Source organism: Calonectris borealis, chromosome 12 (genome assembly GCF_964195595.1).
Source record: "Calonectris borealis chromosome 12, bCalBor7.hap1.2, whole genome shotgun sequence".
Classification (NCBI taxonomy): Eukaryota; Metazoa; Chordata; class Aves; order Procellariiformes; family Procellariidae; genus Calonectris; species Calonectris borealis.
The window spans coordinates 873,808-897,302 of NC_134323.1; the positions used below are offsets into that span (position 1 = coordinate 873,808).

The 23,495-nt window shown below is 44.8% G+C and overlaps 1 protein-coding gene across 3 annotated transcripts; it reads right to left on the reverse strand.

Moving 5' to 3' along the window:
* Window positions 1–2,590: 2,590 nt before the first annotated feature.
* CENPT (centromere protein T) lies at window positions 2,591–23,477 on the reverse strand. 3 transcript variants are annotated; one of them, XM_075160831.1, is made up of 14 exons: window positions 23,340–23,477; window positions 22,651–22,777; window positions 21,991–22,084; window positions 19,811–19,944; window positions 18,344–18,377; window positions 16,940–17,082; window positions 16,045–16,473; window positions 14,156–14,362; window positions 11,198–11,374; window positions 10,261–10,464; window positions 8,103–8,193; window positions 5,664–5,828; window positions 4,786–4,890; window positions 2,591–2,982 (listed from the first exon to the last, which is right to left on the reverse strand). In XM_075160831.1, exons 1-14 carry the CDS (start codon window positions 23,412–23,414, stop codon window positions 2,859–2,861), a joined length of 2,109 nt encoding a protein of 702 aa, XP_075016932.1. In that variant the 5' UTR covers window positions 23,415–23,477; the 3' UTR covers window positions 2,591–2,858. The 3 variants fall into 3 exon arrangements, with proteins under 3 accessions (XP_075016932.1, XP_075016934.1, XP_075016933.1); XM_075160833.1 differs by lacking the exon at window positions 14,156–14,362 and having other exon boundaries at window positions 23,340–23,474; XM_075160832.1 differs by lacking the exons at window positions 22,651–22,777; window positions 23,340–23,477 and adding an exon at window positions 22,383–22,614.
* Window positions 23,478–23,495: the final 18 nt, after the last annotated feature.

The window sequence follows — 23,495 nt, forward strand, 5'->3', positions numbered from 1 at the left end:
CATTCTATGGTTCTATGAAATCTGTCCCTTGCTTCAAGGAAGACACCACATGCATTCTGGTTACTGCCTTTCCAGCCACTGGCGTCACTTCACCTTCCCTATTCATTAGGGTCCTCTCTATCCAGTACATAGCCCCCTCCAGGGAGGGGAATAAAGGTTCTCAAAAACCCCGTAGGAAAGCAGCTCTGCTATGGTTGTGCCTAAATTGCCGAGTAAGTGAAGCAAACCCGAGAAGCAAAACCTGTTCTTTTTCTCCTAACATAGTTTGAAAAGTAGAAAGAGGAAAGCTGAAGTCAGAAGGTGCCTTCCTAACAAAGGAAGGCGTCTTGCAAAAGCTGATTCCATTTGTAAACTGGAAAGGCATCACAGCCTGCGTGACAGAGTAAGTACCACCCAGAGGTACGAGGCCCCTGGGACTTCTGCCTTGAACGCTGAATCTGGTGCTGAGCACCTTCAGTACAAACTGCAAAATACCAGAAAAGGAACGATAAAAGGATTGAAAGGGAGATGCATCGTCTGGCTAGAAACCAGATGTCCTAACCGCAGGTATCTCTAGGGGTATTCTGAAAGGGGGAGTTGTAATATGGCAAAATCCAGGAGATCTGAAAAGAACAGGGAACTTAAACACAGAGGCAGTGTCTGGTAGATGAACATCAAATTTGCAAAGCTTTTCAAGAAAGCCCCTAATGGGGAGCATCGGGCTACAGAGAGCAGGAATCACGCGTTTTGCTTCACCCTGAGGACGTTACATCCCAGAAAGTTAACTGCTGTTTACGGTGCCAGGTCTCTCTCTCTTCTGCCCTTCCAGTTACATTGTTAGGACTTGAGCAATGTGTCCCTAAAAATCTTGAATTTAACCTTGACTTCACTGCAGCTGGACGCTGAACCTGTCTCAGCAGAAGAGAAAGACCGGATGGGGAATCTTACCTCTCCCTCTCACAACGTTCCCAACCCTCGAAGCCCCATCATCTCCTGCCTTCAGTGCAGCTCAGGGACCCGAGGACGCTGGTTCAGGCGTGTGTCCGAGCAGCACGGCTGCGTGAGGAGGCAACGCAATGGAAGGCAAGAGGAACCAGCAGCTGCTCCTAGGAGGTTTGCTCTGTTCTCTTCTTAGAAAAGAGGGTTCTCAGGGTGCTTCAGCCACACAGAGAAAAGAAGTTGGAAACCTCATTACTACTTCAGATCAAAATTTTCCAACTCTGGATGCAAAGCCTTGAGGACACACTCAAAAAGTCCCATGGCAGAAAATGTATTTTAGAAAGTACAAGTTTTGCAATCTGTTTCTTAAAACAACAAAGCTCTTTCCTTTTGAATATTGCAAAAAATCCCTTTTGTTGTATTAATGGAATTATGTTTTTTTAAAAAAAAAAAACCAACCTGAAAATGACTGACCTTTGTATTGGTATTGCCTGCCAAAGTGATTTTAACTGTGTTGGTCATCATTTCCTTCAGTGTTGTGTAAAACCTGTTTCACTTGCAAGCGGTGCTGCCAAGAGCTGGGCTGGATTTCCAGGAGTCCTTATTAACTGCGCCATTTGGCTGTAGCTTTAGGAAACTACACGGCGCACACAGCTCAATCCAGAGACAAGGATCCGTACTGGCAGTGGGATTTAGGGCAAGCTTAAGAAGGGGAGAAACAACCGGCGAGCGGCAGGCAGCCTGCGTGACCATCAGACTGGCTGCACTGTCCCGCCCCGCAGCCTCGGAATTGCCAGCAGCGAGATGACGTTTGTGCGGAGCTTTGACTTACCCCGACTGGACGTGCTGGACACGCGCAGCGCCACGCTGTCCTCTTTGAGACTGCAAAGCAGCAGCCTTGAGCCATCCCCTCTTCACAGACATCCGGAAATTAATTAATCAATTTAAAGACTCAAGACTAAGTCAAATTAATCAATTCAAAGGCTCAAGGTTTTCAAGTTCAGGACAGAGATGCTAAGAATTAGGGAAAAAAAAAAACCTATTAATTTTTCTCAGAAATTAAATAAGCAGCGTGTCTTACCTTGGGAATTACAGACTAGGTACATAAGTCTGTTTTGGAGCTGGCTCTGCCATGGGAGCAGGCCCTGGTTTCTGCAGCACCGCCCCCCAACCCACCACCAAAACCTTCCCGTGTAAACCACACACACACAAATGACTCCACCTGAATCACTCTCAGCCCTTCACCTACCATGTGTGCACCGGAAAATTTCACCTCTCAGATGGTCTTAAATTATTGCTTACGAATTTCCCATGTGAGAGAGAGAGAGAGAGAGATTAAAAAGTAAATATGAAGTATATTTTCCCATTTCAATTTACATCAGTGAACAGCTGTGGTCACAGATGAATTATGATCTACTCTTGACACAGCAGACTAGACTTGCAAAAGGGGACAAGACTCCAAGTTTGAAAGCCCCTGCTCCAGAAAAATACACAGCTGTTACAAGGATCTGCTTCTTTCCGTAAGGCAGTCTGTAACCTTCCTCCTTTGAGCAAGCAACTAGTGAGTATGAAGAGCATCAGCACAGCTCGATGTCTGTTAGGAACATTTTGAACAGCACAATGCCGTAGCCTTTCAGCTCAGGGGAATAAGCAGCATTTGTATCACACAGAATACGTATAATATTTTATTTATCAGAGCTGTACAAGTATTCAAAGGTAACATAAAAAATTCAGGATAGTCAAGTTACTTGTAATAAAGGTTGGTGAGATCCAGCAGGCTGGCGTGATAGCCACAGCACAACCTGCGTCAGTTCAAGAGAACGTCGACGTCTATTGCCCCACTAGTTCCTGGTGGAAAACCGTCACACGGAGCAGTTACACGGAACAACCCACAGCCAGCCTCTGCGAGCAGGCCGTCTTCCCACCTGCAGGAGCCACGTTCATTTGCAGGGGATCACTTTATTTCCACTCACAGCAACCGGAATCAGGAGCTTCCTGTACTCCAGAGGGAGGTAACGCTCTATCAGCACATGCAACGGCATCTTGTCTGTCACCAGCCCTTGTCTTTGTTCAAAGAGAGGAGAGCAGAGAAGAAACAGAATTGTTAGCGAAAAGCGTTTCCACTCAAACTTAACCTCAGAGTAAAGTTTTTAAAGTTTCCCTGCAGCGCCATTCTTGCATTTAATAGCTGGAATGCTGTGGCCGCTTGTGATAGAAAAGCTACAGACTTCTGTTTGCAGGCAGCTTTCTCAGGTGATGCACGAGGTCCTGCGTGCGGTGCAGGCACCAGGCTCGCCTACGCATGGGAGTGGACCAGGAGGGTGACTGCACACCAGCTTCCCAGAGGCACGTGTTTATCACGGGGAGAGTCAGCATATTGATCGTTACTGAAGTACAACTCATTGCTTTTTAAATTCACACTCCACCTGCCATGGGATAAATTTTACCGTTTAAAGACATGCACAGAATGATGTAACAGGAGCAAATAGCTGATTGGCCAGCAGATTTTTTACATTCACAATTCAGAGGTGGTTGGCATTTTCCAGCGGTGTAGGCCATGTAGTTTTCTAGCACACCATTTAGCTGATTGGCCTGAAAAAAATCAGCATCTCCCAGTCTTGTGGGAAGAAAAAAAAGCAGCATTTATTCATGCTTTCCTTGTGGAAGGAACAGAAATACTGTTCTTACTCATGAACCAGCAACAATTGCTGATCCCTTTATGAGGCAGTAAAAAGGCATAAAGAACATCTAGAAAAAGGTAAAATAACAAGTGTACAGAATCCTCAAACCCGGCCAACTAAACTGTCGCACCTCTCAGCCTGTTCATACCAACTTCAGCACACATCTGTCAGGTGGGAAAATGACAATCTCCAGACCAGGACAGCAACGGATTACTCTTTTTAAGCAGCAGCACCAGCCCCATCTACACAGACCCATGCGAAGCCAACGCCTTCAATCAGATGTGGCCACAAAATCCCTCGGATGACTTTAGCATCACATCTGAAACTCCTCCAGTGGAGACGAGGAGTAACAACGTGGAATAATGACTTTAAATGAGGAGTGATGAATTTGTTTCAGGCCCCCCAGAGTCTTACAGAGGGCTCCCAAGCCAAGAACAAATCCCTTGTGTTTCGGTCCCAGGATAAAGTAAATTCAGCCATGAGATGGGGGAGCCGGGGGAGCCCACGGGAAAGAGCAGCAGTGGAGAGGCTCCAAGAACAGTCCACCCAGGCTGCTGGCCAGCCTGCCCCTCCGCGGGGACTCGACGAGGCAGCACGAAGGGGTGTTCGGAGCGGCCAGCCCTGGCCGGCCAGGCTGGGGGCTCCTTCTCCTGCTCTGGAGAGGAATGTCGGTTTGAACCCTTAGTATCAGCTTTTGCAGGAGCAGGAAGAGTGGGATTTTGTTTGGAAGAGTAAGCCATCAAAACGCAGGGCACGTGAAAACGCTCACGCTATTTCAGTTGCAAGCACTTTTAGCAAAGAGATCGCTCAGGGATGCAAACGGCGCAGCCCAGCCTCGCACTTACTGTTACTCTGCTTTTTCTACTGACGCCACTCATTTCCCAGCCATAACTGCTTCACCCTCGCACGCACCCCCCTCCTCTGACCGCTTGTTCCTCAGGCTCCTCCTGCGCTCCCAACCCCTCACCACCTCCGCTTGCCCCTCCACCACCTTCATCGTGGAGTATAAAAACCCAAGTCCACGAATGCCCTCCTGGGACAGAAGGCCAAGTGGCATCAGGCAGATTAAATCACAAGATTTACTGTGAAAATACTTGCTGCTAGGCTGTCCTGGCAAGGACAGTCTTACCGGGCTACCAAAGCACCACTGAGCGCTACCACAGGTTAATAACAGCTCTCCCTTTACCTTCTCATGAGGACTTCCAGGTCAGCCATCTCCACTGTCTTCCTCCCTGCATGGCTGCTGTAAGCTTCCAGATCGCTGCTTAGCTGCCTGAAGTATCTCTCGGAGCTGAGGGAGGATTGAAGAGGGAAATAAATCAGGCTGTGGAGTGTGTCAGCCTCCACGGGGCAAGATGCACTACAGCTGCTCGCTGTGCAGGTCACAGCCTGCCAGGGAACACCGTGGGAGAAGAAACTCTCCAGCCCACGGAACAAAGTACGGCTTCTCAGCCTGGGCTCCCCGGAACTTCACAGCCAAGACAGCTGTGGAACCGCTGCGCGTTCGACAACCAGAATCTTTCCCAAAATTCCCACACATGCCACAATAGGGGTTAACACAAGCGAAAAATCAGCACTGAGGATTGATTAGACTATTAGCTCTTACGGTGACACTCTTCAAACAACCTGCAGATTGGACTCATGAAGGTAACGTGGTCTATGGATTCAAAAAGCTGAGAAACCTGGGTTCAGACATAACAGTGCACAGCTGGAACAGCTTCACCTTGCCCTGCACACTGACCATTCTCCAGAGCCATCCTGCTCACGGAGAGCACTATTAGCGTGCTGTTAGCTAGAGCAGACTGTGAACAGTGCGATTTGTACTGGTTGGGACACAACCCAGAAGCTCCCGCAAGGCTGCGTTGGTCACAGATACCCCCACAGCGGCCAAAAGCACCTAGCACGTTTCTGTCCTCATTTTAATCAGACCTCCTGTGACTCTTCCCAGCCGAACAGGGAGGGCTGTCAGCTTGTCAGCAGCATTCCCGACAGGTTTGTTATTTCAGGAGAGAAAAGAATGAAAAAAAAGACTAAAGAGAGTGGAAAGAATTTGTTGCTGCTTACCATTTTTCAACAATTTTGAATGCATCTCTGGCCACTGGCATTTTCACATAATGGCTAAATATCTTCTTTATCAAGCTACTTGCTACTTCAGGCTCACGCGTTTTCCTCCGTGACGCTCCCGAGCTCTTTGGAACTGGCTTAGCCCGCAGCGGCTGCAGGGGAGACCTTTGAGGGAAATTGAAAATTCATACCTCAAATGAACAAACACCGGGGAGAGGCAGAGAACACCGCGCTGAGTTTGGGCAAACCCTATGCTGAATTGGAAGGGGTAAGAACTTCCTCGAGCTCGTAATTCTTTCTCCCTCCCAATTCTTCAAAACCCTCATGCCCACGAAGTACAGTTTGCAAACAATTCATGTGGCATTATGAGACGCAATCCAGGCGCAAGTTTTCTGAGATAAGCATGCTAGCATAACAATTAATCAGCTAACTATAGTTCTCTCCAATACATAAATGCAGTTTTCAGTGCATCCCTGTAGTTTTCACTCTCCAGGAATGCACAGTTTGATGCATCCACAGGCCACCTCTGTATCTGCAGACAGGAGAATCTCATCTGCAGGGTATACTCAACAATTTTTGGCTGTGAACAAGACTCACCAGAAGCTCCTCTTTTGATACAATCTCCTTCCACAGAACAGATGTCCACAACAACTTTTACACCATTATGAACATTTTGTTTAGTGGGGTTTTGGGGGGTTTGTTTGGTTTTTTTTCCTTAAACAAGACTATAAGTCCCAAAGAAAACTACTACTGTTTTCCATTCTAAAGAGGAAAATTGTTACACAAAAAGGGGACATGAAATCCCCGGATTCACTTAGTAGACAAGTGGAAAAGAACAGAAAAGACCTGGAATTTCAGGCTAACGCATGCAAAACCCACAGTTGCAGTGCATGTGTCATTCGATTCTCTCTCCAACCCACCCGCATGTTTCTCTGTCAGAGCTTGGGGGCAGCTGGAAGAGATCAGCCCCAGAGATGAAGTATGTGTAGCAGTGAGAAAAAAAAAAAACCAGTCATTATTTAAGTCATCTTGGTTACTGCTTCTGTGCCTCAGTTCACCTGTTTGTGAATGATTATATATGAATGTTTGGTTCACAGGATCAGGGCAAAATTAAAATTTAGTGGCTGTATGAGACTTTGGTGTTTCTAAATGAAAAGCTCTGTGGCTCTAATCTGGTATAGTTGATCACAGTAGAATTGTACCAGTATAAAGAGATTATTTTATAGCAGAATGCCTTAACCGTGGCTCTCACATGGTTATTGCTCCACCACATAACCTAGAGTATTCCTCTGGCTTTTAACCTGAGCGTTGCTATCCCAGGAATCAAGCAGGCCAACTCAGGGCCAGACTGCATTACATAAAGTGCAAACAAACCGTGCATTTTTTGTGCAACAACTTCCCGTAGTCTAGGCTCTGAACCTGTAATTATGATCATCTGTTACCTCAGCACAGCTTGAAAGCCTGAAAATCTGTCAGTCTATTAACATCCAGAAACTCCTATAAAGAATGTGCATCCAAACACATGGACTTCTTTTGCCAATGAGGACTAGCACCCTCTACAGAAGAACTAGTATTCAGACATTCCCTATATATACATACAAAAGAGCACGTCCCAGTGCGAAATCCCAAAGCAAATCTGCATTCATTCAGTTCCGCTTCAGCAGGGTATCAAAGACTCCTTTTTCTATTTTATAAATACATTTTACTATTCATGATTAGAGCAATCATGCGGCACCTTCTATAAGCATCATTCATCTCTGTTCACAGCAGTAAAAGGCACAAGAATTTGGTTTTATTATTTATTGCTTCAATAAACAAAAATCTAGAGTCACGGGCTAGAAAATTCTTCCTGTTCCCTGGGACCCACTGTTAGTGGTTCTAATGAAGCATATGGCTTCACCAAATTTCTGGTTAAAAGGGTGACAAATGTTAATTAATTTGCAGTTAGGCAGAGGACAGGCTCACTTTCTGCCTCTAGGCGAGCTTCATTTTATACTCAGCACATGGCAACCGCATACAGCTTTAGGTTTCTAAAGTCAATACAAATATGTCATTTCATGTGATCAATGTAACATAATTTGTAATTCCCTCTCTTCTGCAAGGGCCTCTGCATCCCATATCGGGGTCTATGGCTCCAGGGTAGCTTACCAGTTGAAAAACTCCTAGCAGAAGATTTTGGCCTTCACCACGAGAAGATACCACAAGAACGTTCATTGGAAAGACTTGAGGCATCAGATCTGCTCTGGCAGAGTACTGACATTCGCTCGATAGATCTCTTTGTTCAACTGCTAAAGCAGTGAATGAACTAAAGACTGCTTACTCCTGTTACAGCTGATAAAGCACAAAACAACTGGAAATCTGGGCTCACTCTCTCCCCCTGGTACCTACACCCCCGGACACACTTCTGCCAGGCCACTGCTGAAGGTGGCTTACACTTACTTGGGAGCAGCAGGTTTTGCAGGACGTGGAGGTGACAGCAGCGGCCTGTAGGCTGCAGCACGGACAAACGCGGGAGTCTTCATGGAAACCTCTAGGGGAAAAAAAAGTACTTGAGGAACTGACCTCTGTTTTCAGAGTTCCTGCAGCAAGCAGTGCTGTAGCAGCAGACAGAAGCCTAGCCAGCTTTCCACACATCTGGTCCAGTGCCACCGCCCGTGCTCAGACTGCGGCTCCACCGCACCCTGAACCAGCGCGACTGCGGCAATTCCACCACCCCACGTTCTGCCGCACGCCGCTGGCTTCCCTCGCGCCAGGTCCAGCCCAGCAGCCCCACGCTGGACCAGCAGGCTGGGCCGGGGGAAGGAACACACGCTCGGGGCCAGGCTGCAGGGGCTGATGGCGGGGCCGACTTAGGCTGCCAAGAAGCTGCAGCCTCTTTTCCCAGAGAGAACTTCAAAGTCTGCGAGCCACCTCATTGCCATCCTGCTAAATCAGTGGCAAATTCTCCTGAGCACAGGGACGAGCAGACCAAGAACATCACATTACAAGGGTCAGTCTATGAGCGTCTCCCATATTCATAGATTTTCATAAATTCCCTCCAGCTAAGGCTCAGGTTATAGTCAGTACCTCACCTCTTCTTTGCTGTGAACTACCCATATCAGTTTCCTCCAAGTCTAACCTGCATCCTCTAACTTCACTCCTGAACTTCTTCACTTCTTAACAAGCAAGAGCAGGAAAGAAAACATTAACAGAATCGAAATACTGACCAGCCTCCTGTATAGAAGAGGAGTGGTCATGGAGAGCTTCTTGCCTGCCAGTTTCCCTTGCAAGCTGAGTGCAGCCCAAGAATCAGCGTACCTGGTAATGACGTCAACTTTGCAACCCTCCCTAAGAGCTAGGAGACCTGCCCCCTTATAGAAGACAAGCCCAACTGCTAGAGTTCTCAAGCACTACTGAGAGTTAAACTCCACAAGGGTCAGGAGTCTCAGAGGAAGCAGGGCTGGGTGAACTACCATGGTTCCTTGCATTAGCCTCTTCTGAAGAAATATGAAGGACAGAGAGCAGGATGCAGGGGAAGAGACTAGTTATGCTGGGGTTTCCAAGGTAAGTTTTATGACAGGAGTGCATAATTTTTCATCTTCTCTTCCTGATTTTCTTTCTCTCCTTGTCCAATGAGACCTGTAAAATGCTCCTCTTACTGTCCCACCCTATCAGCAGAGATCTCTTCATCAAGATCTCGCCATCTCTTCATACAGCTGCATTAAAGACAAGCATCTTGACACACTATTTTAGATACCCTAAGAACACCTAAGCTTTCCTTGTGGCAAGTGTACCAGTTCAACTGTCGTCTCTGTGCCTTCCAGACTGCACAAATACATACATGCACTGATATTCTCCTTACAGCTATATTTCCCCACAATGCCTCAAATCCTGGCAGCGGGATTCTTTTAGGATGCCCTCAGTTCAGTTTTTTATTTCAGGGTGTATTGTACTTCAAAAAACTTTAAGACCATTCCCAAAAGATGCCACTTAAACACACTCTGGACATTCTCAAACATGGCCTTGATCGAAGAGAGCGCAGTCTGATGTATACGTTCTTCCAAAAGGCATAAGCACTCCTGGGGCAACAGAGCAGACTGATGCAGTGTCTGAAGAACTGTTTAGAAACAGACACTTCGTCTCAGCTTTCCGGAAAGCCAGCCTACTCTTTTGGTTAACTGGAAAGGAAATCTGTAACTACACGTACAAAATATGGCTTTCTAAAGTAGGTTTCAAGTCTAGAGTCAAGTAAATGGCTGTGGAAGCAGCAGTTCAATGCTGAGACATTAGAAAGTCAGCATGAAGGTAGGAGTCAGGAAGGAGGGAAGAATAAAATGGAGGATATCCCTATGTCACTGTATAAAACCACTTTGCACCCAGTTTTGTCTATTGGTGCACTTCCATTACCTTCCCCTCAAAAAGTACAAGATGGTCTAGGTCCCTGAAGCACCTGATGAGCCAGTAACAATGTGGCCCTAGGAACAGTCGCCAGCTTCCCCCTATCTGATGGACTAAACGGTTAATAACGTTATTAACCTATGTTGTTCCTCAATCTATCGAGAGATAACGGAAAAATTTCTCCAATTGCCTTCTGCTACTGCTGCAATAGTTTTCTTACCTTCACTCTCAGGGTCTTCAGCTTCATCATCAATAGGCTCTTCTTCCAGACCATCCAACTCTACCATGATAGCCTGGTCCTCTAGTTCATCTGCTTGTTCAACAGCTTCCTTTAATGGCTTCATCCCAGATTTTTCAGAGGAGGCAAAAGCGTGGGAATGCCTGCCCAGACTTCCACCTCCAACACCTTTGGCAATCTCACGTTCTAGGTTTCCAAAACAGGAAAAACACATCACTGAAACAAGTATCGTAGCCAAAATTTCAGAATACTCATAAGAATGAAACCCAGCTTGCCATTCCTGACAACATTGCCACCTATTATATTCCTATCTTCAAGGATTAAGGTGCCAATACACTAAGCTAGATAATGCACTGATGAATCCTCAACTTTTCCCTCTGCTACATCGAGGTGTGCAGAGGTCACATGAAAAAAATAGCACTTGGTAATGTAGAGAAGCCCAGGAGATTTGAGTGAAATTTTCATCTGAGCTCCTTTTAAATGTACTTCCTTTAATTAGAACTTCTATCTCAAAAGAAGTCTTACGAAAGCCTTAGCGTGGCATGTTGAACACAGAAGACCCTGCAATTCAGGAAAAGGAACTTGGGAAACACTAATTTGCCAACACACTCAGAAGGTCACCAAATTTTATCAATCTTTGCCTGATTCTCGAACTTCCACTAGTAAATTTTAATTAAAGATGCTTTCTGCAATTATATATTTCTAAACACTATTGCCAATGCAATTTGGGTTTCCATTTGAGCAGAATGCAGTCTTTCAGCTAAAAATGCCAAAATTAGTTTGATATTTTCCCAGTATTTAGCCCAGATTCCAGAACGTAAAGAGTTAAGAAGTCTCTCTCCCAGCGCTGATGCCAATAATGCAGCTTGAGAGGTCTCTGGCATTAGGGAAAGTCTTCAGTATTAGAGGTTGTCCTCACCAGCTTCGCGAGAGCCTTGGTGTCCAACACTGCCTGCTGCTATTCCCTCTTCTTCCGAAGGGGCCATTTCTGTTTCGACTCTGGCATCCTGTGCCGCAGTTATCTGAGACTCTGCTTTTTCGGTTGGTTTCTTCTCCAAATGTTCAGAATATCCAGCATTTGCATGATGCTCTGCAGCTAAAATAGGAAATTCTATTATCAATCTTACCTACAAAAAAACCCCAATCAACCACCAGCATACAGTTTAACAACTGCTAAAATTTACTCGTGGTATGTAAACTCAGAAATAGCCATAAGCTATAAATAAGGGAAGCAGATGCAGGTCCCTTCCAAAAGTTTACAGCTGAAAAATGCACAACTTTTCCTGTGTTTGCTCTACAGCCACCTAATTAGGGTGCACGTCAGATCCCAGTGAAGGAATTTTACTTATCAGTAAGCAGAACTCCTCGAGATCTGCCATCTCCACATCTATTCTCACTTTTGATGATTGTGTGAACACCAATTTCTTTTCCTTTAAGTCTAACAATACATGGAGTTTGTGCTCAGATTCTCCTCCCCACTTCCTCAGTTTTTCTGAATAAACAATTTTGCAAGAGAGATACTGAATTATAAAGAGGAGAGCGCCTAGCAGAGGTTTTAACCATCTCGGACAAGCCTCTAGCAGGCTGGATGAGGAGAAATAAATGGACACATGATTTGCATGTCTTTAAAAACTTCAGCTACTGAAGTACTAAGAGTTCTTAAGTACTCCTTTTCCCTACATACTAAATCTGTAGTCCACATGTCTGTTACCATGTAGCTCAGAAACCCACACAGGTAATTATTTGGAGAAATCTTACTGGGAACTCTCATAGTACTGTCACTTGCTGAAGGATTTGGAAAACGGCTGAGCCCAGAACCTGCAAAAGTGGATTTTTACCATCCTCTCCAGTGACTGGGAGTTTTCACACTCAAAAGTACAAGTGTCAAGGTCTTGGGAGCCCCAAGCCCCAGTGAAGGGGACAAGGAAATCTGGCCAAAGGTGGTGCAAAAATCAGTAATACCAACCTCACTAATCAGAACATTGGGCTCCCTACACCAATGCAGGGCAAAATCTTGCCTAAAGTGAAATATTAACTAGCTCTGCGGGAGAAGACAAAAGCTCAACTCTACATTAAGACTGCGTAAGGCAGACAGGCACCAGTGAATCTCCCACACTGGTGGATCCCTGCTGGGATACAGTACTTTAACAGTGGAATACCAGGTGCCATTGACACATTCAAGTCTTAATTTTTACCGATTTCTTCACCTGTTGCCAGTAGCAATACCTCCTGTAGTTTGGTATAACCTGCCAGCTGTCAGCGCCAGTTGCTCCTCTCTAGTTTCTGCACTGACAGATCAGGGAGCTCTTTCTTTCAATTTGTTTGCTGAATCATGTCCTCCATGATGCTCAAGCTTTTTCTTTTTAAACTTCTTTTATTTCACACCCATTGCCTTTTTTCCAGGCTGAGCAGTCCTTATCTTTAGTCACTCAATGTACAGAAACTGCTCCACGTTTTTGATTATCGTTAACGGTAAAACTGTTTTTCTCTGCACCTTCTCTAGTTAAATCTCTTTAGAGATGGAGAGGTTAGAACTGCACGCCGTATTCCAAAGGTGAGCATGACAGTCATTTCCGTAGTGGCACAGTGACGTTTGTCATCTCTTCCTTTCATAATAACTTTTACATGTTATTTGCTTTTCTGACCATCCCCCAAGCTTTGAGCCGGCGTTCACAGAACTGTAGCAATTCTGACGTGACTTTCATCAATCTCAAGAGCCACCTCCCATTTAAACTTCACACTCCACAGGCACACCCAAGTAAAAATATAACAGGACAAAAGAATCAAGAAAGGTTACAGGATGCCAACCTTAAGCAACTGTAATTTTAGAGGTGCAGAATATCTGCTACCTTAATGAACTACTCTAAAAGAACTGTTTAAAACAAAAAGCTACATTATCATGACAAAAACGTAACATAACTAATTTTGCTGATACACCTGGTATGCGCAAGCAATTACTTATGGGCACTGCAGGGATTCAGTTTAAAATTCTAATAACAAAACTGTTGGTGCTATAGACTGTTCAGTTTCCATTCTGCCATAAGGTAATTCATATGGAACTTCAGACGTAATTAAGCTTAGGGAAAGCTAAACCTGCATGGCAATGGTCTTCTCTCATTTCCAGACACTGTCGAAGGAACAATGGATCCTAAACTGCAGTCTGGAAAATGAAATTCAACAAAACACAGGAATTTGTGTCCACACATACCCAGAGCTTTATGTAATGCGTGGGTAACACCTGCCAACCTCAGCATCTGTGCAGAGTTTTTACTGTCTTATTCTAAGGCAAAAGGATTTCGGAAAAAACTGAGAATCTGCTTGTGAAAGCAGGCAACTTGCATGACTTGCTCTCTTCTTCCAGAAACAAGGAGGTATTAAGGCCCAACCTACCAGTGACAATCTTTGTTACTTAAGGGAGGGCAACGTGAAGCCCTTGTCTTTAGAGAAAAAGATGCTGGTTAGTACTGTAGAAAGATAATGGCCAACATGGCTTAAATAAATATAGTGAAGAACTAAAATGTATACAAACAAAAAGAATGATTAGCCAGATGTATTCCTTGCCAAGAGGGAGCTATTCATCCTTCCTATGGGAAGAGGAGCAGTACTACAGATCTACCAATAAAATACGAACCTTTATTCCATTTGCAGTCATTGTGAACAAAGCAAACACTGACAAGGAAGCACCTGAGCAAGTCACAGCCTACTTCGAGAAAGCTTGTCTGGAAGTGCTCACAGTGTCTTTGATATGACTTGAATTAAATTATCTCCAGCATCTACTGCACAATAAATTCTATTTTACCCTGCAAGTCAACTGAAAAACTCTTGGGTTTAATCAGATTAAAGTACTCCCTTCCCTTGCAACACTGAAAGCTCTTACCCTCTCTGAAAATCTCTTCCTGTTCCACTTCATTCACTGTATTAGCCATCTCTTCTTCTGTATCGCTTACATCTAGGTCTTCAATTATATGGGACACAACTTCTCTCAAAGACATGCTGAAAGATCTCTTAGGCTTTAGAGTGACTGGGGATCCCAAACATTTACTTGAACTTCTGGATGGCAAAGAGGAGCTCCATCTATTAACAGCTAGAAATTGAGAGCATTAATGTGCCCCCAGTATATTTTTAAACTTTCTTTTAGCTTTCCTGATAAGCAAAAAACCGACCAAGCAGAGAGAGGAATACACACAAGAAAATGCTCTTCCTTTACTTGAAGCAGTTTAGGGAGTTTGAATTGTATCTTAGGAACCAGCTGGAAAAGTCCTCGCAACTATTTCTCAGTTCACGCTGAGGAGCAACATCGACATCAGCCATCTTTAGTAAAACAGCAGAACTATGTAACCATTAACTTTTGACATTAATGCCTTACAAACTCCAGCATCTTTAAGGCACACTCTCACACCCCCTCCTCTTCCTCTCATTTGATCCAGTCCCCTACTCCATGTCCTCCACACTTTTCTCCACGTTATCTATCCAGTTGGCCTAAAAGTGCCTACCACTGGACTCTTCAGAGCAACTAACCTTTTTTTCTGGTCATCTCTTCCCCTGTACTTTCAAAACAACTTTTCCCACCGAGCTTGCCACAGACAACCCTCCAGAAGCAGAGTGAGGTGCAACAGGCATTAATTAATTTCTAAGCTTTCTATGGCAAGAACTCCTCTCCTGGCTGGAGCAGTACCAAATATACCAACCATTCTTTAAATACCATTTCCGTGACCCTTCTGACAAAGGATCATAAAAAAAACTAAATGAAAAAGAAACATTAGCTGTCCGTACTTCATGGAAAGCATAAGGAGTTTTGACTGAAGAACTGCATGAAGCTACTTACTACAGCAGATCCTGTCCTGGCTAGTTGCCCCAGGGTCACCAAGCAGGAAATTTTAGGATTACACGCATGCCCTGGGACCTGGCAATATGAGGAAAATGTGCTCCCATTTACACAGCCAGGACAACGTATTTACAGGGAAATGACGGCAGAAGAGAGATACCCGACACCAGGGAAAAACCGGCAAGCGATAGGACTTGCAAAGCACTGGTACAGAGTGACCAGGGAGGTGACCACCTCTGTCCAAGGGATTTTTAAGGCCCTGGAGACAGTGAAGCAGTTAGCTGTGACATATAAATGACCTTACCCAGGTAAAGCTCTAGACTAGCAACCTCCTGAGACTCCTCCTAACTCTGTCTACAGCTCCTACACATTATCTCCTTATCTCACCATATTTGTGACCAGTTTACGGTGTCCACTTCTGGGCTCCCCAGTACAACAGAGAGATGGACATACTGGAGAGAGTCCAGCAAAGGGCCACCAGGACAATTAAGGGACTGGAGCATCTCTCCTTGGAGGAAAGGCTGAAGGAGCTGGGACTGTTCAGCCTGGAGAAGAGAAGGCTCAGGGGGGATCTCATCAATATATGCAAGTATCTGAAGGGAGGGTGTAAGGCAGGCAGAGCCAGGCTCCTTTTAGTGGTGCCCAGCGCCAGGACAAGAGGCAACAGGCATGGACTGGAACACAGGAGGCTCTGTCTGAACATAAGGAAACACCTTTTCACTGCGAGGGTGACTGAGCACTGGAACAGGTTGCCCAGAGTTTGCAGTCTCCATCCTTGGAGACACATAAAAGCCCCCTGGACACGGTCCTGCGCAACCTGCTCTAGGTGGCCCTGCTCGAGCAGGGGGGGTGGAGACCTCCAGAGGTCCCGTCCTACCGCGACCATTCTGTGATTTCAGGTAACACCCGCTAAGCCCCAAGTCCTAACCCATAGTACTCACTGCCAGCCACCACCTCTTCTGAAACAGAAAGCTGCTCCATTGGGTTACTCTGCTGGGAATGATCTTGCTTATCTTCCTGCTGGTTTGCAGGTGGTTTTGGAGATACACGAGTCATTCTGTCAACATGCTTGTGATCAAGGATTAAGTCCTCAGAGTATCTTTGGGTCCTTCCCTCATTTGTGCCCACAGTGGATACCAGGCCCACCAGCCTTGCTTCCTCTTGAGCTGCATCAGAAATCTTGCTTCTCTGTGCTGAAGTTTTTGAATCTGATAGCTGTGGTTCAAGAGCAGAAAGCTTATTTTTGCTCTGTTCATCAAACTCAGGCTGAACAAAGAGCTCCGTGTTACTCAGCATGATTTCCGCATCACTCGTCAGCATGGCTGTTTGAATCCCAGATGCTGTTTGTGAGTCCACAAGATAGTTCTGTGCTGTTTAGATAAAGTTTTAAAACAAGTTTTATGTGAAAAACTGTTCAAGGTAATAGGAACATACATTTATTACCAGGACTTGCAAAATTTAAGTCATTCAACAAATTTTGTTTATCCTCCACAGATCAAACACTGAAACTGTATCACCACACTGCAGTGCTCCTAACTTTCTCTACCAAACCATCTCCCCAGCACTCACAGTTATGAACACGATCCCAAACAGGATACGATTCCTGTGGTATAAATCACCACACCGGGTGGAGCACGTATTTAAGCACATTGAATCAAAGCAACTACAGATGCAGAGCCTCATTCTAATCTTGCCTCCCAAATTACACTGGATTTCTGTGAACGTGCTAGTAGCCTTTAAGTCGTAGAATACAGACCACACTTCAGCAACTGCTTCTCAAAGTCACCTTATATAAGGCCCTTCCTCCTGAAACAGAAGTAACAACACAAAAGAAACCTTTTCTCTTCAGCATGTTCTGTTCCACTCCGCCTTCAAAAGCTTCCATGTCAATAGCTTTGCGATTTTTTGGCCTCCGGAGTAAGCCTCTCTGTTCAACAGTGTCTGGTGGGATCAAGGAACCAAGAGACATGCGAAGAGATCTGTAAAAAGAGGAGGGAAGAAATAATTTTCCAAATTACGCACTCCCCTTTTACCCTCAGATTACACACATGGTGCCACTAACAGTGAGACATTTCACAAATCCCTTAGGTAGGAGGAATTTTCCCCAAAAAACCTTGAAGATTACTTGCCAGCCTACTTTAAACAAATAGTTTAATTTCATGGTATCACCTAACATCAGGATATGTATCACAGATCTCCTCATCTCTGTGATCAGGACTGTTTTACAGTGTCCTGATCCAGTGTACAGAGTCCTGATCTCTGTGATCAGACTGTTTTACAGCCTCCTACCTCGAGAGGGCTGCAACAATATATCTGACAAAAGGTTCAGGTATTTTAAAAATTTTAAATAACAAAAAAACGGAAAACAAACATTTGAGAGTAAAAGTGTCCTCTGTATGACAGCGGGGTGGTAGGAGGACTTCAGAACAAGTCTAAGAAGCTGCTTATAGTATCAGTATTCACAGCAAAGTACAGCTACCAATACACTGTTAACCTTTTTGAGATGGGAGCTAAGATAGCAACATGCAAGGCATGGGAAAAGATGTATTTTGCACTCTAAAGAGCCTGGCCATGCTCAGCTACCTCCTGTCCCTCTCTCTAGGAGCCCAATCACAAAGGGGATTCAGAGGATTCAAAGATAGGAAGTACAGAATGCAGCTCTATGAATCATCTCGCATGGGACCACAAGCAAGGGCTGCAGCGAGAAAGGTGAAAGAAATTGCTAACCATGGCTGGGATCATTAGCAAAGTACAGGGGCAGCACAGGAAAAGAAGTTCTTTGACTTGCAAAAAAGCTTTTAAAGTCCAGGAAAGTTGGACTAAAGACTGCATAGATGCAACTGATGTGATGAGTCAATTAACAGGCAGAGACAATATTCTAAGGTATATTGTGTACTGATTTATTGTTGGAAACACCAGAATGAAAGGAAAAAAGGAATGATCCTAATAAGCAAAAAGATGAGCAATAGTAGCAATACAAGCTAGACCAACTTGGGCGTTGCTTGTAGAAATTGTGCAGAACCACAGTTTCTGAAAACCACGAGGTATGTGGTATAACACCTTCAAATTCTATCACCAGAGTGGGAGATGATTGTGTTATTACTAACACAGGTCTTAATCATTAACTTAATCATGATACTTAATCCGTATCTATACTGTTCTTCACAACTACAGAGGTGATGCATCAAGGCAGCTATAGTTAGGACAGCCAGAAGTTAAGACATTTTAGTTGAAACTCACCGAGCCAAAGCAGTGCTGTCCAACATTGACTGAGCTAGAAAAAAATTTGTGACACATTAGTCGAGAAATTATGCTAGCTGAGAAATTACCCTCTACCAACAGGCTACAGGAACACCCCAATGGATCTTCCTCGTTCTAGAGCCAGTTATGCTACAATGCTCAAACGTTACATTTTGGTGAGAACAGAATTAGATGACAGGTTCACTTTATAATTTCTTGTCTGTGTTCTAGAACTGCTTGTTAGAATTCCAATAAGCAATTTCTGAAAGGGTAAAAAACCAGTTATTTCAAAGGTAATTTAAATATTGCACATGCCCTCACACTCAATAATATCAGTCTTACCACATCAATAGTAAGATAGGCTAGGGCCTCAGCCACAACAACCCGTCAGCAACCCTTTACCTCCCAAACTCTAAAGCATCTGAAAGTTGTAGAAATACAGCTAGCTACTCCACGGATTGTTGGTGAAAATGTAACTCAAACCTGTTCTACTCACAAAGTCCTAAAAATCTAAAAGCAGATCTGGAGCGCAGTGACATAATCATGCTCATACTAGAAAATACTAGAGCATGCCCCCTCTTAACGCATCTTACAGAACACGTTCAGACCAGGTATTGGGCTAAAGAAAGACAAGCTGATTTTTTGACTCCAGGTGAGTCAGGATGGGATTCAGGTCCAGATTAAAATATCCAAACACAGGTGTCCGTGTTCCCATTATTGTCAAACACAATTAATCAAATGTAGGTGTCTGCTTTAGGGTGAACTCAATCACCCTCCAGATCTCCCCTAAACTTTAGGAGGTCTTCAGTTACCTAGCGTACACACGGGCACAGAGCGTCTGTAACTGGGAGCTCAGGTACAGGTCTCTGTAATTTGGAGCTGAATCCCACCTTTGAATTCTGCTCCAGTTGCTACTCCAATAGGTATGTAAACCAGGGTGAGGTGTTTTATCTGCCTCAGTTAAACTGCAACTAGAATGAAAGTTATATTTACCAAATTTGCAAATTTATGTTTACAGGGAAGACTTATTCCAATATAAAACATTATTTCTTCTATAAAACAACATGACCTTCTTTTCTCAAACAAGAGCTTTATAACTTATTTGATATATTTGCAACAAAATGTATGCAGCCTATTCTATTTTCAAGTTTCCAGAACTGAGCGGAAGACAGGGACTGCTTCCTTTGGAGACACGTCAAAACTCAAAGAGCACCAAGTTGGAAAAAGAGTCAAGAAGTTCCATACAGTCAGGGCAGGGCCTGTAACTTGGCTCAAAAAGGCTTATTTTAAATTTGATAGGAGGGCTTTTACCTTCTCCCCTACCCTCTTTGCACAAGACACTGCAGTCTCGCTTCCAAACCTACCACTGCCCAGCTGAGAAATTACCAAGAACTAAACTGCAGCAGATGAAAATCAATTGACAGCAAACGCAGTGCTGAACAAGGTCATTTTTGACTGCGGCCTTACCTTGGTTCTGAGGAAGTCGTTTGTCTGCTGCTCTCTCAAATTCAGAAATGCTGAGTTTCTTTCTCTTCTTAGTCATACAGAACGTGGTGATAGACGTGTTCTCAGGAACAAGGTCTGGCAGTTGCATTTCCACCCTACCAATACAAACCAAGCCTTTAACAAAGGACTTGAGCTTCTTAGCGACCTTAGAAAGGTCTCTGTAACGTCAGTGAAAAACAAATAGAAACTATTTGTCCTTGCTGCAGCAGAAGTAAGGAACTAATCGGCGATTAGCTCAGCAAACGCAGGAACGCGTCATTCCCTCCACTAAATCAAAGTAAGCTTCACAAAGTAAGAGAATCAAAACTTGAGCGTATATTCAAAACAACGGGGCTGAGAAAGGTCAGCCTGGGGTAAAAGCTTGGGCTTCCAATAAGCTCCATAGCTCTCTTCTCCTAACAGCACACAACAGCAATTAGGTTTGTCAATCATTACAGTGTGAATGAAAAAGCCATCATGATGAAACAACACTAGGTATCACAAAGCTGGTACATGGAATAGACGTGCAATATCCCAGTCAGGCATTGGATCAGGATCAGAAAGTAACTTTGAGTCGTCTTCCCCCTTTACTGAGGAGTTCCAAGAATCCCCTCCCATGAAGGTTCAGGAGTGCTGCCAGCGCTCCACGCCATCCTGCAGAGCTCGAGCAGAGCGTCCCTCCCGCAGCCAAGAGCCCACATTCAGATGTAGTGCTCTGTACCCTTTGCTGCAACAAACCTGGCTTCGATATAGCAGCAATGGTAAGGTGATCATGTTCATGGGTCTTTTCCCCTTACAAAATACCAGTCAGAACAGTGGCTGAGTTTCATTACTGTATTATGAGCGTAACATAAACCTAAGGTTTAGAATTAACTAGCTTGTAAAGGGGATCAAACGTAAAGCAGCGGGGAAAAAAGATTTCTCATTTTTTGCATCTGTGCTGGAAGATGCTATTACCACTCGGAAAGCAGTGCCTTCCCAAATTCAAGAAAGTTCACATCAACCAAAGGAAGGCTGTGATGGAATTTTAAAAAAAGACTTAATTTTTTAAAAAAATTTTAAAATATTTTTAAAAGTCTATACCTGTTTAATTTCAACAACTAGCTAACATACGGAATATAAAACCCTGCAAAGATCCAACCATCTGATATTTTCATTTAAGACAGACCGATGAGAAGCATATTCAGAGATGTTCAAGAACTACACACAAAATCAAAAAGGAATTAAAATAATACTACTCATATTTTTTAATTTAAAAAACAAAAAACCCACAAAAAACAAGCTACCACACTTATAGAAAACTCAGTTTTTTTTTCCTCTATTAAAAAACCAGAAAGACAGAAGTTCAGGAGTTTACCTAATATTTTAGATGACCTGTTTAAGGTTGCTTATAGTCAATGCACAAAGTTTAGCTATAAAGACAAAACAAAGGAAATCACATTATTTAGAACAGTCTCTCTTGCAGTAAGCAAAAATACACACAAGTGTTGTGACAAAACTGGCTAAAGCAGATTAAGACCTGCCACCGCTACTGGTTTTCTGCTATTTCATAACAAAGTGGAAGGCAACAAACCACGCTTCAGCCTCTCAGTCAGGCGTATTAACTTAAAATATTAATGGGAGCTAAACATGAATAAAGGCAGCTGAGCCTCAGGCAAACCTACCTCCAAACCACTCTATAGGAAGGCAGTAACCCCTAACAGCCCAACACAAGGACAACCACAAAGCAGTGACACCGTAAAAAGCTACAGCAGCCTGCGTGCTGAATACAAGACACAGCAGTCGCTCACTACACCTCAGCATCATCAGCACACGGCCTGTAGCCTTGGAGAGATGCAAGGACTTCTATTTTAGTATCCGTCACACAACTAAGAAAAGTAGGCTTCCATCAGGAGACTTACTGTATCCAGCAGTTCCACTGATATTAAAAGTCTGCATTTAAGAAGGGGGACTAAGCACAAACCTGAAGTATTTACTATTCAGCCCCGCAGTCCCAGTGATTCCTACGTGACTTTTAACGCTGAAGAAGTATTTCTGAAAATCCCACCTGACAGAAGACAATTCTGATCACTGAAACAAAAGTAAGGAAATCCTGCTCCCCAATCCCATCGTAGGAACCGCAGCTGTTCCTGATAGTGTAAAAAAACACAGATATTACTTACGTGCTGGAAACCCTCTTAGATGGGAGTTCTGATCCAGCTTCTTCTGTTTCTTCATGTTTAGATATCTGCGGTGCTAGAGGCGAAACTTGTGGTTCTGCCAACAAACAAAAACATTTCCTTTCCACAATTCAATCTAGCAAGAATGCCAAAATACACTGCATTCTGTAAATTACATTCATTAACAGTTTAAAATAAAGACCTAGTGAAAACTATTTGGGCTCTATTCCTAGGAAGGGTGGCACGTACAATGACAAAGCCAACAGTGGCACATGGCAGCACGGGGGTTCCACGTACTGCGGCAGAGCTGAGCTGAGGTGGGCAACAGCGCGAGCCTCTATAATTTACACACGATCCTGCAGCTAAAGGCAGCACAAAGATCACATCTCGCTCACCAGCGTAAGAGGACTGAGTGAAGAGGATTTTCAAGAATACGATTTCATCAATGCAAGACCTGGTCTTTGAGACAGAGTTGTATCGCATGACCTCGTTCAGCTGCCACTGCAGCGACTCCTATTTTACATAAATCAGTCATACAGCGGTCTGGATTCCTGTTCCGCATAACAGGGCAAGAGTAACATGCTACAAAAGAACACCTCCTGTCCTCAACTACACTAAAACATTGTCCTTCTGTTCTCCATTTTCCTGAAAAAAGATACTTACGGGTCCGGATGATTCTCTTGAGCACAACCCGTGGCGTGTCATTGTCAAGATCGGGGAACACAGTCGATCTCTGCTTCACCAAGGTGCTTCTGCCAGAATTCTTCTCCCTTCCTGAATCAGATACAGCCTAAAGAGAGAAAGCAGAGACACGCAATTCAAAAATCGTATTTTCTTCATTAAAGATGAATCTCAGCATTCATCATCCGTCTCCTAATAAAAATCTAAGCTAGCTAACACGAAATGTTTTCCAAATTCCTAAGGAGAAATCGTGGACATTTGCTTTCTAACAACCTGGCAGCTTTTGGGCAGAAGGCAATTCACAACGGTGGATCATCGAGGTGGGTTTCAACGCACCAGTCTCATGGCAGACTCAGGCCCTTCGTCCCTCACAGCCCTGACCTCAAACAACCCAAAAAGGGGAAGCAGAAGAAACACGACCCAGGTGCGAGGCCGTAACGGCCTCGCCTACGCTGGTGACCTGGCTACTCGGTGCGCACGGAATTCCAGGGTTTCAGCCCATTTTCCACGTTCAAAGGCGAACAAGGGCAAGGGAGCGCCCTTTGCTCCCCGGTCCCTGCTCCAAGGGCCTCGCTTCTCCCTCGCACCGGGCGGACAGCGCCGGGCGACCCCCACGGGACGCCGGGTCCCGACAGCGGCTCTCCCCTCCCGCAGCGGACCCCACCACCCACCTTGGCGGCGGCCCGCGCTGGGTAGCGGCCGCTGCGCCTGGCGCCGCGGCGGTCCCGCGGGCGGCTGTCGGCCATGGCGGGGCAACGGCCGCGGCGGGGCAACGGCCGCGCGCCTCCCGCCCAGCCGCGCCTCGCGAGACCGCCCCGCCTCGCGAG